The sequence below is a fragment of the Brachycentrus maculatus genome, unplaced genomic scaffold (genome assembly GCF_059751285.1).
Source record: "Brachycentrus maculatus isolate JH-2025_06_01 unplaced genomic scaffold, ASM5975128v1 h1tg000147l, whole genome shotgun sequence".
In the NCBI taxonomy this organism is placed as follows: Eukaryota; Metazoa; Arthropoda; class Insecta; order Trichoptera; family Brachycentridae; genus Brachycentrus; species Brachycentrus maculatus.
In genome coordinates, this window is record NW_028280900.1 from 1,225,748 (window position 1) to 1,243,898 (window position 18,151).

The 18,151-nt window shown below is 33.8% G+C and overlaps 2 protein-coding genes and 1 long non-coding RNA gene across 3 annotated transcripts; 2 read left to right on the forward strand and 1 right to left on the reverse strand.

Moving 5' to 3' along the window:
* Positions 1-1,068: 1,068 nt before the first annotated feature.
* Positions 1,069-10,956, reverse strand: OXA1L (OXA1L mitochondrial inner membrane protein). Its single transcript, XM_088261053.1, has 2 exons — positions 10,906-10,956; positions 1,069-2,736 (listed from the first exon to the last, which is right to left on the reverse strand). Exon 2 carries the CDS (start codon positions 2,630-2,632, stop codon positions 1,367-1,369), a length of 1,266 nt encoding a protein of 421 aa, XP_088117179.1. The 5' UTR covers positions 2,633-2,736; positions 10,906-10,956; the 3' UTR covers positions 1,069-1,366.
* LOC148308824 (uncharacterized) lies at positions 2,736-4,181 on the forward strand. The gene is made up of 2 exons (XR_015837632.1): positions 2,736-3,188; positions 3,316-4,181. It is a non-coding gene; the product is annotated as an uncharacterized LOC148308824 (long non-coding RNA).
* A 103-nt stretch (positions 10,957-11,059) lies between the features above and the next one.
* LOC148308825 (uncharacterized) lies at positions 11,060-18,128 on the forward strand. Its single transcript, XM_088261045.1, has 5 exons — positions 11,060-11,752; positions 12,686-13,109; positions 14,223-14,374; positions 14,461-14,860; positions 17,091-18,128. Exons 1-5 carry the CDS (start codon positions 11,636-11,638, stop codon positions 17,270-17,272), a joined length of 1,275 nt encoding a protein of 424 aa, XP_088117171.1. The 5' UTR covers positions 11,060-11,635; the 3' UTR covers positions 17,273-18,128.
* The last annotated feature ends 23 nt before the right edge of the window (positions 18,129-18,151 follow it).

Consider the following 18,151-nt stretch of genomic DNA (forward strand, 5'->3'; position numbering starts at 1 on the left):
ATTTTGATTTTTAAGTATGATCTTGGGCGGCCCCGTACTATTTGATCCACGGACTGGTGCCAGTCCGCGACCCTTGGGTCGGGGGCCACTACATCGGACTGACACAATGTTAACTTGTTCACTAATTATATAAATGAGAGTTGATCCCTGCACTTGTGCTAGTCCAAGGTAATATCCTATAGGACCTCCAGCTCGGTAGATAAATCCGCTAACAACTACCCTACAGAAGCTACTCAAGCTGAGTTATATAAGGCGGGATGTCTTATCATGGGCAGAATGATGGATGTTACACAGTGGATAGTCATCACTCAAAGCAGTCAATGACAGGTCATAAGACTATAATTTTATATATTTTTTAAACTCTTGAGTGTTTTACTTTGTAGTTAGATTTATTTATTTACCGTAACATAATTTAAATATTTTTTTACTAGGATTGTATAAATTGTTGTAATTATTTTCTGAAATAACATTATAAAAGCTTTAACACACTGCCAGTAGCAAGAAGAGTGTCATACCGCATGCCTTTGTCAGGTACAAAGTTTTGAGTACTAATATTTCTTAACTTGTTCAAATTTTGTTATAAAATTGAGACGCACAATGTTACCAAAAGTGTCAAGTTTTTGTCAATTTATGTAAATTTTAATATTAAATCATTTGTACATTATGTTTTTCTTTATTTGACTCTGAACATCTAGCATAATTTTTATTGGATTTTCATGGTAAACTGCAACGAAATGTGAGTAGGCAGGTGCCTAGGCGTATTTGGGTAGGCGCTCGACTGTGAAACTAGCGACGCGGGTTCGATTCCCGCCAATTGCAAAATGAATTTAAGAAAGGTTTATTTTCAATTGGTCTGGGTGTTTGTGATGTATTTTTCACATTTACCTTCCCTATCTTTACTATCCTACCTGCAGACAAGTATCTAAAATAGACGCTTTGTGGGTTTATCCTTTTCAAAAAAAAGAGTAAGTTCGTGTATTATTTCCCCCCTTGATGTTTCAGTCATTACAGGGGCTATCTTCAAGGCGCTATGGCACTGAAATTGTGACATAATGATATAACCAAAAATATTGTTATCATTGTTATTTTATTTATTTTTCAAATCTTTGTAAAGGTTTTTGTTGGACACTTGAACAATGATAAAAATAGCTTATTTAGAAAATAAATTAGTAGTTTTTCAACACTCCAATAGAACACGCATAATTTTTCTTAATTTAGTTTTGTTTACATAAAAAAAGACATTCCAGATCGTGCCGATACGGCGTGAGTGTAAAAAATTGGATGGAAGTTCAAAAAAAATTACATTTTTTATTACCTAATAATGTATTTCGATAAATTTATATACAATGACTGTTTGGTTTTCTATTCAAGCGTCCATTTTCTTAGCACTAATGGCTGAAGATATCTTGGTGGGATCATATTTGTATGTCTTTTGTAGAGGACCCTTCCCGGCTTTATTGAATCTCATTTCATCCAAGCGCAATCTCTCTTCCATTTCTCTAGTCAGCTTCATGTTGGTCCAGGAGTCTTTCACGCCGTTGACGAAACCCTTAGATTTGACGGGTAGCGTGTCGGGGTTGTGCTTTATTAGTTTTTCAATCTTGAAATATTTCCTCACCTTGGGAATCTTGAGGAAAGAGACTTGGCACAGAGATATGAAGTTGGACGAGGTCCAGTAGCACAGGATGGCCCCGGGGAAGTTGATGATGAAGGGAAACATGACCACGGGAATGGCGCGCAGACCGTACTTCATCAGGCCCATATTGTTGGAGTTCATGCGCCCCGTCTCCGCCCCGACCTCGATGGTCACCAGCAGCGTGAGGCTGGTGATTATCGGCAGAATGTAGTACTGGTCGGGAATGCACAAGTCCGTAAACCACAAGGTACCGCCTGTGGCCATGCTCTCCACGGGGCAGTTGGCCATTCCTCGCAGGCCCATGAAGAAAGATATGAAGAATGGAGCTTGTATCATGGGCACCAAAAGACTTCGGAACGGGCTCAAGCCCTTCTCCTTCATGAACAGCATCAGTTCCTGCCCGTATCGTGCGGCATCCAATGGATTGCCTGTTTGTCTAGCTTGGGTCATTTTCAATTGAAGCGCCTGTATCTGAGGCATATTGTTATTCATGCGGGCATTATTCCTCTGGGCTATTATGACAATAGGGAATACGAGTATCCTTACGCAAATTGTACCCATTACTATGGCTCCCCACCATGGAATATCATATGTAACATGTAAGTATTCCATACAGTTCTGTATGATACCCACCGGACTCCAACCCCCTAGTCCCAGGCTGGCCAGTGTGGGTTCTCCGTTGGAAGACAAACTCGCCATTTTCTCCACTATGTCAGCCATTACAGGGGCAGGGGGTGGCTCGGGGATGTCGGGTAGTACGGAACTAGCGAAACCTGCGGCGAACTGCGTGTTATTGAACGGCGACTTAAATTGTGTGGGACGACGGTCATTATTTTTGGAGATAGACCAATTTGTACATAAATAATACTGCTGTCGTCCATTCCAAATGTGATAATTCCTTCTGGAATATCGTAGTTTGGATGAGTCCGGTAACCTAACCTCAAATATTTGAGGTATACTAGCGTATTTACCGTGGCGCTGAATAATTTTCAGCATTTTTACAAGACAACAAATAATAAACTAACGAGAAAACCTGAATTATATCAATTTTCGACGTAAATGCGCATCTCTGACATCGAGAAAAAATAAATGCAGAAAACCTCATGCTGGTCACTCACGACGAGGAAAATAGTAGATTTTGTTACATTTTCTCTGGTTTTGTAACGTTCAAGTACGAAATTTGGAAAGACGAAAGATTTCACTGCCAACCTGGCGATATGACGCGAAATCATTAGTATATAATGTTTGTATATAAGCTTCGTTCGAGTCTGGCCGGGCGGCCGTTATGAATTCATTGCACAAACTAATTTATGTAATTCATTGTAAACAATAAATGACAAGCCGGGTGATCTCGTGTTGAAAATAACCATTATATATTGGAAATGTGAGTACTTCATTATTGGTAAGGCGTTTCCTCTCATTCCGCCGTTTGCCAAACAGCTGTCAAACAAATTACGCAAGAAATTTGTCTCGACTGCTGCTCAAATAAGCGCTAATTAGAAGAAATATGTATTCTATAACCTCCGGAATGACCCCATCAACAGCATTGCAGGTAATCAACTGTTTTTGTTGTTGTTTTTCATGCCTGAAAAACTGCAATCTTCTTTGTGTGAAATGTCATTTTGACAGTCCGTTGACAGCGAGTCTGTTTTCATTATTGTTTTTATGTTATATTTTAGGTAAAGTACGGACAACCGGCATAGTTACAAGCACATTTATTGTCATATAATGTTATTTATTGCACTATATGCATATAAAATAAGATTCAACAAACACAAAAGATGTCATTCAAAAAATAGCTACAGCACGTGGCGTATAGATTTTGAAATGGTTTTCCAGTTTTACTTATACAGTTACAAATGTCAATTTACTAGTGGGTGCAATGCTTGGCCATGTTTTGTTCACAAAGAAATAGGTATGGATGATAATTAATAAATAATATTGGATATATGATGTAAGAAGACCAGCCCGACGAAGCTTGCAATCGCAAAACCGGACTGGACTCTTTTGCTGACAAATTTCCAGCCCCCATCTGTGCTCCACGAGTAGTTTTATGATGAGGTTGGAACTCTTCATATCAACCCCTCCGAGAAGCCTGCCACTGTATACCTTATAAGACCATCTTAGTGTATACCGGTGTCTGATATCCTCACATCGGAGATCGCTCAGTGGGTCGTAATGCTCGCAATTATTTTTCAAACATAAAAACTAATTCTGTAACTTTGTTACCTTTTCAGACTCTTGCAACTATTGGCAAATGACTTGTCGCGGCAGAAGGGTTCCATTTCCCCCATTGTGTTGGCGCTTTGGACAGTTTCATTTCCTAGCGCTGGATCAGAATATATAAACTACAGAGGACGATTCGGCATTGTTTTATTTGGATGTGTAGCCAGTAATTACTGTTTTAGTGTTTGCAGATATGTATAGGCAGATAGATGATATAACCATGAAACGTGTGTTATTGCACAATTTTCTTGGGAGTTATTCATCGTGACTAATATATGTATACTCTCCCCCCTGAAAATAAACATATTATGCTCTTAAATATGTTTTTATTTTGTTCATTAATGACCGAGATCCTTGAAAAATATCATCCTATCCCGCTCTCTGTGATCTTACAACATTGGCCTTAATTTTTTACAGAAATGCAATCTAAAGTAACTAACTGACCATCACGCCGCTTCCGCAGGGATAGGCAGAGAGAATAGAACACCACACCACGCTACTCTTGTCTTTGTACACATTCTTCTTTACGCATCCCCTCACACATCCTCCTCCCAACCCTTATCCGCACCCCAAAGGTGCATAGGGCACTGCATTATATAGAAGCAGTGTTATCTTGATCGTTAAATACACGAAGGAAAGGTGATCAGCCTTTCGCTTCAGGTACCAGTCCAGGGTCATATTAAATATATATTTGACTGAAAAATCAATAATATTTATTGCGACCCTCTTGGGAATCAAACCCGGGACCTCCAGCATGGTAGCCTAGAGCGCTAACCGCTACACTATGGAGGCGGACCTCATACATACCCGCCGATTATTCGGATTCCTGAATTGACCACTTTCAATTATTTTAAATACTTGATCATGCCAAGTTTTGCCCGGTCATCCTCTGCTCATGTTCCCAACAAGATTCGCCTCATAAATTTGTTTAACACTCCTTTCTTCGCTCGTTCGTTTAGATCTTTTATAACTAACTAACTAACCATCACGCCGCTTCAGGCAGAGAGAATAGAACGCCACACCACTCTGTCTTTGCAAACATTCTTCGCCTCTTCCACGTTCATGCATCTCCTCATACATACCCGCCGATTACTACGACTCCTAACCTGACCACTTTCAAGTATTTAGCATACCTGATCGTGCCATGTTTTTCTTGGTCTTTCTCGGCATAAATTTGTTTTGCCGTTCTTTCCTCACTCATTCGTTCCACATGTCCAAACCATCTCAACGCACCTTTCTTAATTTTATTGATAATGGTTATCTCCGCTTTGCATTCCTTCCTTATTTCACTATTCGAACATCTATCATACATCGTTTTGTCGCACATTCTTCTGAGAGATTGCATTTCGACTGCACTCAGTCTACTTTCATCCTTCTTTTGCCAACTCCATGTTTTACTTCCATACATTAGAGTTGGAACCAGGACTCCGTTGTGCACTGCCAGTTTAGCTTCCGCTGATAGGCTTTTATTTGCCATAACTGATATTATTAGAGGGTATTTCTTTTTCATCGAGAATTTTAATGACTTCCTTTAATCTGACTCTATCGAATGCTTTAGTAAGACCTACAAAGCAGAGGTAAGCTGTCTTATTGAACTCTATTGCTTTTTTAACTAATTTGTCTAACAACAAATGTGTTGAACTTATTTACGTCCGAGTTCACTTAGATCTTGGTTCGTTTAGATCTTTTATAACTAACTAACTAACCATCACGCCGCTTCAGGCAGGGAGAATAGAACGCCACACCACTCTGTCTTTGCAAACATTCTTCGCCTCTTCCACGTTCATGCATCTCCTCATACATACCCGCCGATTACTACGACTCCTAACCTGACCACTTTCAAGTATTTAGCATACCTGATCGTGCCATGTTTTTCTTGGTCTTTCTCGGCATAAATTTGTTTTGCCGTTCTTTCCTCACTCATTCGTTCCACGTGTCCAAACCATCTCAACGCACCTTTCTTAATTAATAATGTAATAAATAATAAATAATATATATAAATAATAAATAATGTATGTAAAAATAAAAATAATAGATCAACCTGGCTGATCGGTGATAATATGCGTGAATAGCCTATAAATAAAAAAAAGACATTCATAATAACAGCAATGGGGGCGCGAGATAGAGACAGGCATGAATATAGAAAGAGGTAGAAAGACATTCGCCGGAGCTAGCGGTTGAGTTCGGCTTCGTCCACAGAACCAAAGATCAATTAACGAACATCTATTTACTTATATTTCTTCTTTTTTTATGGCTATTCACCCTTCTAGCCAATGCGAGTTATTTTTTATTTATATATTATTATTTTACTCTTTTTACAATTTAAAAAAGATAAATGTTTGAGTTTTTATTATTTACAAAAAAAAACTTCAATTTCATACTATTTCTGTGAGCCTGAGCGGCTCATTATTAGAAAGTGGTATGAAATTGTGGTAAAGTGGTTCGAACCGAAAAACTTTGATTAAAAAATCCGAGACACTAGCCACGGGACCACAACCCGATACGATTTGAATTATTTGTTTTTTTTTTTATTATCTTATTATGTTTTTTGTGAAGTTTATCTGTATGTATTTATATATTGAGCCTTCCTACATGTACTATTGTAACCCACAAATGTATAATTTTTATTTTTTATTTTTTAAATGTATTTCATGATATCTTTAATGATTCTTCTCCACGCGTGCTTTCAATCGTCTTCTGTCCCCTGCATCAATCACCCTTCTCCAGAATCAGAATGTCAATTTGTCACTGACTCACAAAGCCGGCAATTCGCCGCGCCGCACATAGGGGCAAGATGACTCGAAAACAACAAAAGCGCGATCGTGCGGAACAGCTTTTGAAGATAGTTCTGAACGATGCAATCGCCGCAGAATTGAAAATCTAGGGAACTCCACTCTACTTTCACAACTAGGTCATGCAACGACAATGAATCTGAAAGCTTCTGGATAGCCAGTTGCATCCAAATTATTAGCAGAAATAAAAATTATTACAAACAAGTTTGGGAGGTTAATAAGGTTGAGAGGTTAGTGGAAAACGGAATGCTAATGCTGGAGAGGTCTGAAAGGAAGCCGTCATTAAACGGGCACCCAATGAAATAAGATCTAGGTCTCCAATTAATGCCCTGCAAGTGCAGGCCTCTGACGCCCCCTTGGAATTATTAACTATCATTTTTTTAAATCAGAATATTATATTTTTTAGTCGAAAATTTTAAGATAAATTTACATGTCAAGTATTGTCTTCTCAATCCAATTCCATTTTCCACTAACATCTCAATCTCATCGACCTCCCCTAACAAACAAAATTAATTGAAAATCATTTGTAAATGTGTATGAAATATATAAAATAACTAACTAAACAAACTAACTTAATAATGAAGCTAACCCCAATTACAGGAAAACAAACGATATCAATTCAAATCGTATCGGGTTGTGGTCCCGTGGCTAGTGTCTCGGATTTTTTAATCAAAGTTTTTCGGTTCGAACCACTTTACCACAATTTCATACCACTTTCTAATAATGAGCCGCTCAGGCTCACAGAAATAGTATGAAATTGAAGTTTTTTTTTGTAAATAATAAAAACTCAAACATTTATCTTTTTTAAATTGTAAAAAGAGTAAAATAATAATATATAAATAAAAAATAACTCGCATTGGCTAGAAGGGTGAATAGCCATAAAAAAAGAAGAAATATAAGTAAATAGATGTTCGTTAATTGATCTTTGGTTCTGTGGACGAAGCCGAACTCAACCGCTAGCTCCGGCGAATGTCTTTCTACCTCTTTCTATATTCATGCCTGTCTCTATCTCGCGCCCCCATTGCTGTTATTATGAATGTCTTTTTTTTATTTATAGGCTATTCACGCATATTATCACCGATCAGCCAGGTTGATCTATTATTTTTATTTTTACATACATTATTTATTATTTATATATATTATTTATTATTTATTACATTATTAATTAAGAAAGGTGCGTTGAGATGGTTTGGACACGTGGAACGAATGAGTGAGGAAAGAACGGCAAAACAAATTTATGCCGAGAAAGACCAAGAAAAACATGGCACGATCAGGTATGCTAAATACTTGAAAGTGGTCAGGTTAGGAGTCGTAGTAATCGGCGGGTATGTATGAGGAGATGCATGAACGTGGAAGAGGCGAAGAATGTTTGCAAAGACAGAGTGGTGTGGCGTTCTATTCTCCCTGCCTGAAGCGGCGTGATGGTTAGTTAGTTAGTTATAAAAGATCTAAACGAACCAAGATCTAAGTGAACTCGGACGTAAATAAGTTCAACACATTTGTTGTTAGACAAATTAGTTAAAAAAGCAATAGAGTTCAATAAGACAGCTTACCTCTGCTTTGTAGGTCTTACTAAAGCATTCGATAGAGTCAGATTAAAGGAAGTCATTAAAATTCTCGATGAAAAAGAAATACCCTCTAATAATATCAGTTATGGCAAATAAAAGCCTATCAGCGGAAGCTAAACTGGCAGTGCACAACGGAGTCCTGGTTCCAACTCTAATGTATGGAAGTAAAACATGGAGTTGGCAAAAGAAGGATGAAAGTAGACTGAGTGCAGTCGAAATGCAATCTCTCAGAAGAATGTGCGACAAAACGATGTATGATAGATGTTCGAATAGTGAAATAAGGAAGGAATGCAAAGCGGAGATAACCATTATCAATAAAATTAAGAAAGGTGCGTTGAGATGGTTTGGACATGTGGAACGAATGAGTGAGGAAAGAACGGCAAAACAAATTTATGCCGAGAAAGACCAAGAAAAACATGGCACGATCAGGTATGCTAAATACTTGAAAGTGGTCAGGTTAGGAGTCGTAGTAATCGGCGGGTATGTATGAGGAGATGCATGAACGTGGAAGAGGCGAAGAATGTTTGCAAAGACAGAGTGGTGTGGCGTTCTATTCTCTCTGCCTGAAGCGGCGTGATGGTTAGTTAGTTAGTTATAAAAGATCTAAACGAACGAGCGAAGAAAGGAGTGTTAAACAAATTTATGAGGCGAATCTTGTTGGGAACATGAGCAGAGGATGACCGGGCAAAACTTGGCATGATCAAGTATTTAAAATAATTGAAAGTGGTCAATTCAGGAATCCGAATAATCGGCGGGTATGTATGAGGTCCGCCTCCATAGTGTAGCGGTTAGCGCTCTAGGCTACCATGCTGGAGGTCCCGGGTTTGATTCCCAAGAGGGTCGCAATAAATATTATTGATTTTTCAGTCAAATATATATTTAATATGACCCTGGACTGGTACCTGAAGCGAAAGGCTGATCACCTTTCCTTCGTGTATTTAACGATCAAGATAACACTGCTTCTATATAATGCAGTGCCCTATGCACCTTTGGGGTGCGGATAAGGGTTGGGAGGAGGATGTGTGAGGGGATGCGTAAAGAAGAATGTGTACAAAGACAAGAGTAGCGTGGTGTGGTGTTCTATTCTCTCTGCCTATCCCTGCGGAAGCGGCGTGATGGTCAGTTAGTTACTTTAGATTGCATTTCTGTAAAAAATTAAGGCCAATGTTGTAAGATCACAGAGAGCGGGATAGGATGATATTTTTCAAGGATCTCGGTCATTAATGAACAAAATAAAAACATATTTAAGAGCATAATATGTTTATTTTCAGGGGGGAGAGTATACATATATTAGTCACGATGAATAACTCCCAAGAAAATTGTGCAATAACACACGTTTCATGGTTATATCATCTATCTGCCTATACATATCTGCAAACACTAAAACAGTAATTACTGGCTACACATCCAAATAAAACAATGCCGAATCGTCCTCTGTAGTTTATATATTCTGATCCAGCGCTAGGAAATGAAACTGTCCAAAGCGCCAACACAATGGGGGAAATGGAACCCTTCTGCCGCGACAAGTCATTTGCCAATAGTTGCAAGAGTCTGAAAAGGTAACAAAGTTACAGAATTAGTTTTTATGTTTGAAAAATAATTGCGAGCATTACGACCCACTGAGCGATCTCCGATGTGAGGATATCAGACACCGGTATACACTAAGATGGTCTTATAAGGTATACAGTGGCAGGCTTCTCGGAGGGGTTGATATGAAGAGTTCCAACCTCATCATAAAACTACTCGTGGAGCACAGATGGGGGCTGGAAATTTGTCAGCAAAAGAGTCCAGTCCGGTTTTGCGATTGCAAGCTTCGTCGGGCTGGTCTTCTTACATCATATATCCAATATTATTTATTAATTATCATCCATACCTATTTCTTTGTGAACAAAACATGGCCAAGCATTGCACCCACTAGTAAATTGACATTTGTAACTGTATAAGTAAAACTGGAAAACCATTTCAAAATCTATACGCCACGTGCTGTAGCTATTTTTTGAATGACATCTTTTGTGTTTGTTGAATCTTATTTTATATGCATATAGTGCAATAAATAACATTATATGACAATAAATGTGCTTGTAACTATGCCGGTTGTCCGTACTTTACCTAAAATATAACATAAAAACAATAATGAAAACAGACTCGCTGTCAACGGACTGTCAAAATGACATTTCACACAAAGAAGATTGCAGTTTTTCAGGCATGAAAAACAACAACAAAAACAGTTGATTACCTGCAATGCTGTTGATGGGGTCATTCCGGAGGTTATAGAATACATATTTCTTCTAATTAGCGCTTATTTGAGCAGCAGTCGAGACAAATTTCTTGCGTAATTTGTTTGACAGCTGTTTGGCAAACGGCGGAATGAGAGGAAACGCCTTACCAATAATGAAGTACTCACATTTCCAATATATAATGGTTATTTTCAACACGAGATCACCCGGCTTGTCATTTATTGTTTACAATGAATTACATAAATTAGTTTGTGCAATGAATTCATAACGGCCGCCCGGCCAGACTCGAACGAAGCTTATATACAAACATTATATACTAATGATTTCGCGTCATATCGCCAGGTTGGCAGTGAAATCTTTCGTCTTTCCAAATTTCGTACTTGAACGTTACAAAACCAGAGAAAATGTAACAAAATCTACTATTTTCCTCGTCGTGAGTGACCAGCATCAAAGATATAATCCAACTTGGTAGAAAAAAACTGTGATTGTCTATGCTCAGTTTGAATCATTTTAGTCTATGATCTCGACATGCTAGCGATGGAAGGGCAACGATAGAAATGTAGCGTTCGTAAATAGTAGAGAGTGCAATAGACTGCGTTACAATTTCATACAATAAAATGCAGTCAATTACTTAATTATTTCCATAAAAAAATGCTCCATCCTTATATCGTCCTGTAAATTGTATTCCATTTTTCAGACACATTTGTGTCTATTGATCAAGTGAAGTGTTGTTGTGCTTTCAAAAAAAAAATAGTGTAGTGTTCCATAGTATGTGTAGCGTACTTCCATAGAACTACACATTGTGTGCACATCATTAATTTTGACATTTCGTTTTTGATATCAATATTGACATTTTGTTTCGTTAAAATAGGCGTTATATTATTTGTTTTAAATATTCTATACATTTATTTATCTAAAAAATATATTTAACCCTTCTTCTCGTTAAATCAATTTTTCCATCCCTCAGTTTGTAATTAAATGTTTGTGTATTTGCACTTGCACTAAGAATCAACCAACAATGGATTTGGTTTTACGTGTACATTCATGACATAAAAATTTGAATTTGGTATTTTAAAATATTTTGTACAGGTGGATTAAAGAATAATGGTGCTTTAAATTCATTTATCGAAGGCCCTAGAATAACCCATATTTTTTGTTACGTTGTTTTTTTGGAGAATGGCCAGACTGGAGGATATTGCAAAGTTTGAAGATGAACACCGGCAAAATACACAAATTCAAAGGGGAAAATTATATTTTTCCAAGGACAATATACTTTCCATTGATGACATAAAAGTAAGCATGCTTGTTTCTTTAAATAATTTATATTTTATTGTCAAATAGGTTATTATCGTCCTAAATTTAACGGACTACGTGTAAAATTATTATGATTATTTTAAAATTTATTTTTCTCTTAATATTCATGAAAATAATTTGTGTCGGGTTGTGGTCCCGTGGTTAGTGCCTCGGACTCTTGAGTCAGATTTTCTCGGTTCGAACCCACTCTACCACAATTTGATTTACCACAACTCGACCTATTTCTAATAATGAGCTGCTTAGGCTCACAGAAATAATATGTAATCGAAGTATTTTTTAAATTAGTAAAAACACAAATATTTATTGATTTTAAAAAAATTAATAAATAAAATCAGTATTTTTAACATTATATTCGTAAAATTCACTGATTGAAAAACAGTATCCTTACGAGTTAGTAAATTCATGTTAATCCTTTAACCACCGCGCACACCATTTATCCTGTTTTGGCCAAGCGCTATGCGGTTGCATATGCTATGACTCATCCTATGGTGTCCTTGGCTATACTTAACTTTGCTTACAAAAAAAAAATCTAATATTTACGCTTTAAAAAATCAGTACTCAATGACAGGATATATGTTCTAGAGACAGGATAAATATGAATGACATCTGTCGTTAATATAATTTTTTTTATTCTATCGTTAACCTTTATTCCCTAAGTACATCCTGCTTTGAGAATAGATGTCTGCAAAGAATTTAGGCGTGCAGTGGTTTGACTTTGTGAGGAATGAAGAGATAAGGCATAGGACGCAGTAAATTTTGGTCGCAACTGTCGTCAAGAAAAGGCGATTCAGTTGGCTAGGCCATGTACTCCGTATGCCTTCCGATAGCCCTCATCGAGCTTACATCTTTTACAAGGCATCAGGTTCGCGCCGCCCAGGATGGACATTTTAAATTGATGTTATATTGTTACAGGAAGAATTAACACTTGAAGATGAAGTAAAATGCAGATTATGTCTGCAAAGAATATCAACCTGCGACGCTATTTCGATTTGGGAAAAAGATGAAAACCATAATGAAAATATATTTCTATGTTGTTCCGTAACAGTCACTCGAGATGATATTTATATACACCTCTGTCAAAAGTGTTTACTCAAAATAAATATTTTTATAAAATTTCGAGACATGTGTTTGTCAAATGATCTTAAATTAAAAGCGATGCAGGAGTTTAGTAAAGATGTGCAAAATGAAAATATTAATGAAACTTTTGGCGATTTAGACAATATTGAGGTGGAAATCGATACCAATTTCAGTGATGCAAGCATTGATTTTTACGATGAGCAAACATCTTTTGATCCCAATTTTGTCTTTGAAGAAACGACAAGTGTTAAAAAAACTGGTAATTATCTTTATTTACTAATCTTTATGAATAAAAATATATTTATTAGTTTGTTTTAAATCTTAATTATATATCTGCAAAAGGTGTTTTTACCTGTGACAGGTAAAAACATGCTTATTTACCGCAATGACATCGCCATCTATTGCAATGAATGTAACAGCAAACACACAATACTAAACATTGCTCATGGACAGCGTGTTTCTTGACACCTACTAAAATATTGTATACTCTCACAAGCATTGTGAAATTAAACATTAGATATGTGTGCTATCTCATTTATTTTTTTCCCATTCAACTAGATTGAGCTACAGCAACATGTGGCCGGGTATAGCTAATGATAATATTTCAATAAAATAAAAACACATTTAATATCCAAAATAGTAGACATTGAATATCACGGGTTTTTTTCTTTGGTGCTCTAATTCTGTTCTATTCAGACACTATTATTATTATTATTACTACCATCACGCCGTTTCTCCGCAGGGGTAGGCAGAGAGGATGGAACGCCATAATCTTCTGTCCTGACATACGCTCTTCGCCTCCTTCACATCCATACATCTAGTCATACATGCCCTCCGATTACGCAGACTTTTGGTTTTGATTTTAGGTTCTGATTGATCTGATCGTGCCAAGTCTTTTTCGGTCGTCCTCGTTCTGTTTTCCCTCTCACATTCGCCACATACATTTTCTTAGTCATTCTCTCGTTATCCATTCGTTCCACATGTCCATACCACCGCAAAGAACTCTTCCTAATCTTTTCAATTATTCCTCGTTCAGCCCTCAGCCATAATAGGTTTAAACACATTTTTGCATACTATTGGTAGAGCGCGTGACATGCCAAAATGCGTTGTGATATTCTTACCTCGGTTATTAGGTGATATAAAAATTAAACCCAAACTCTCGTAAGGTGTGCAGCACTAGGATGTTGGCAATTTACGGAATTGTACACTAAGTATGTAGCGAAACCCAATATTCATAAATATTCTTTGATGTACCATTACCGACCTCGGAAAATAGGGAGTGTACTGTATGATGTTTTAACATAATATGTACTTTGTGAATGGGAAATGTGAAGTTTTTATTTATTTAATTTTTTGTCTTTTCCCGCTTTAGGGAGAAAAAAGGAGGTGTATCATTGTAAACAATGTCCCATGGTATGCTATAAACGATTAGACGAAAGAAAACATCGCCGATCTCACATGCAAACATCTGAGAAACAACAATATAGCACAACCCATGACAAATTTATTTGCTCTTATTGTGAGGTAAGTCTCGATGGGAGATGTATTAGTATAAATTTAAGTGTAGCGTACGATATAATCGTTTTTAAAATGTATTATTGGGGTTGCAGGAAAAGTTTCAGTATATTTCACGTCTCTCCAAACACCAGGACAAATATCATCCAAATATGGAATTGGTCGAGTCACTTTTATGCCAGATTTGCGGAATAACGCTCGAAAAGGGCCAAAGAATAAGCACACACATGTACAAAATACACAAACCTAAATCTCCCGTAATTTGCGATACTTGCGGATCCAAGTTGAAGACCAAGCGAGGTCTCATCAGGCATCTAATGGAAGTACACTTAGCCAAGAAATGTAAACTGTGTCCAGTTTGTGGCAAAAATGTAACTGCTACTCGCTTTCGACAGCATATTAAATCGGTTCATGAAGTGCATCATGTTTGTACATTTTGCAACAAAAAGTTTGGAATGCCGTGTAAATTGAAAGTTCATATGCGAACACACACAGGTATGTTTGTAAGTTTTATATACTAAATATTGAGTTTTTTGGCATCCAATCAGAGATAGGCAATCTAATCCTAAAACTAAATTGTGCACAAGTGTATAAAAACTTTAAAGAACTGGAACTTACGTGAGTAAGTAACTAAATTGGTAAGTTCCTTAATATCCGAATAGATATGCCTACACTAGGCCATAAACTCATAGATTTTAATAAACCTTTTTGTTCCATAACGTACAAACTAGAGATGAGTGATATTTTACTGGTGACTTAGATGGTCACCGGTGATACCGGCGACCCCATTCTCCTCAAAGCAGAGAGCTCAGGGTCGCTGCTTTTTTTGAGAGGCAATTATAAAAAATATTACTTGTTTCATGTTACTTTAGTTTATCTTTATTTTTAGAGCGCTTTTGTTGTTTTGTTAGTTTTTTTAAATGAAATTTTACTATTGTTTTACCTATTTGTAGGAATACAAAATAGTAAATACATTTAAAAATATGCTCTTGTATGTTGTTGTTGTTTTTTTATATTTTTAGAAATAATAAATAAGCTTTGTGCGTTTATTTTATATATATATATATATATATATATATATATATATATATATATATATATATATATATATATATATATATATATATATATATATATATATATATATATATATATATATATATATATATATATATATATATATATATATATATATATATATATATATATATATATATATATATATATATATATATATATATATATATATATATATATATATATATATATATATATATATATATATATATATATATATATATATATATATATATATATATATATATATATATATATATATATATATATATATATATATATATATATATATAATATATATATATATATATATATATATATATATATATATATATATATATATATATATATATATATATATATATATATATATATATATATATATATATATATATATATATATATATATATATATATATATATATATATATATATATATATATATATATATATATATATATATATATATATATATATATATATATATATATATATATATATATATATATATATATATATATATATATATATATATATATATATATATATATATATATATATATATATATATATATATATATATATATATATATATATATATATATATATATATATATATATATATATATATATATATATATTATATATATATATATATATATATATATATATATATATATATATATATATATATATATATATATATATATATATATATATATATATATATATATATATATATATATATATATATATATATATATATATATATATATATATATATATATATATATATATATATATATATATATATATATATATATATATATATATATATATATATATATATATATATATATATATATATATATATATATATATATATATATATATATATATATATATATATATATATATATATATATATATATATATATATATATATATATATATATATATATATATATATATATATATATATATATATATATATATATATATATATATATATATATATATATATATATATATATATATATATATATATATATATATATATATATATATATATATATATATATATATATATATATATATATATATATATATATATATATATATCTGTAATTAAAAAAGAAGGGTACAAAGTTTAATTCTCTTTAGTGTATAGATCTACAAGTAATGTGATACCAAAGACGCGCACAGGGATGGACAAAGTAAAGCAGCGACTAAGTCGCTGTTAAACGAAGCAGTGACTTACAAGTCACTGTTGCCGATATACTGGTCACTTAAAAATCACTATTAAGCTGATTTCTAGTACAAGCAAAGGATTTTTGGCGAAAGTTCCAAAAAAATGCATTCACTATATAATAGAAGAACTTAACTTTATCAACAGCTTTAAACAAATACATGTAACTATTTTTTACACAGTTTGTAATGCCTTCCCAAGGCAAAACAGCTGTCACAAAATACATACACCCAGTAATAATGATGGAATATAATATTTTATAATTTGGACCAACACCACTGATTTGTTGCAAGCTGATATGTAGAATATCCATCTTCTAGTACACTGTTATGGTATTTTATCTTGTAATTAAAACATGTAAAATAATTTTGAAGTTTCTATAAATGTGTATTTTTTCAGGGGAAAGACCATATTCTTGTCCTGACTGTGACAAAGCCTTCAGCCATCACGTTACGATGAAAATTCACCGGTTTAACGTCCACAAGGTTAACATGTTTGACCGACCCAATCCGACATTAAAGTATCCGCGAAAACGAAACAAAAACAAGCATTCAAATACTAGTAATAGTATTGCAGTATAACATATAAAGGGGATATATCGTGGGTGTACTGGCAAAAAATGTAACTCGAAAATATGCAATTTTCACTTAATGATGCATATATGTATAAAGTTTAAAACGTTTTAGAAACTGGTAAAATACACTAAGCAGTTTGAAATGTTATATATATCGCTCACTCCTTTGAACAACGTCATATATCAAAAAACTTGATTTTTCAGGAGATCGTTTTTAAAGTTTAAAAATGTAATAAAATGTATTAAAAATAAATATTAAGACACTTATTGAACTTTTTACTGTGCAACAAATCTTTTTAGGTAAAACCTGAATGTTTTTTCTCCATTTTAAAAATATTTCGTATATTTAAAAAAATAATTAAACAATACTTTTTTTTTCAAATTTCAAAAACAACACTTTCTGCCCTGTAGCGGGTGAATATTAACTTAAAAATAAGCCGCTTTTGCTGAAATATAGTACATTTTCTAGGCATTCTGAAAACATGCACAACTGAAAATTGTTGATTTTTTATATATGACGTTGAAAGGAGTGAGCGATATGTGGTTTTAAAAGTAAATTCTACTTTAAGTTTACTAGCGGGTATTTTATTCAGACTAAAAGCTTTAAATAACAGGGATTATTCAAACAAGGATTTTAGAGTTAACGTTTTTTGCCAGTATACCCACGATATTATATCATTACTGTAATCATTATTCAGATGTTACATTTTTATTCTTGATTTACAAAATTCGTAATTATATAATAAATTATTTTGGAATATGTGTATTATATATGTACTTAATTTAGAAATTATTTAAAAAAAATCATTTGGAAAAAGAAAACTTGTTTTTAATATTAAATAAAATGTCACATTTTTAAGGTATTCTTAGTTTAATTGTAACTAAC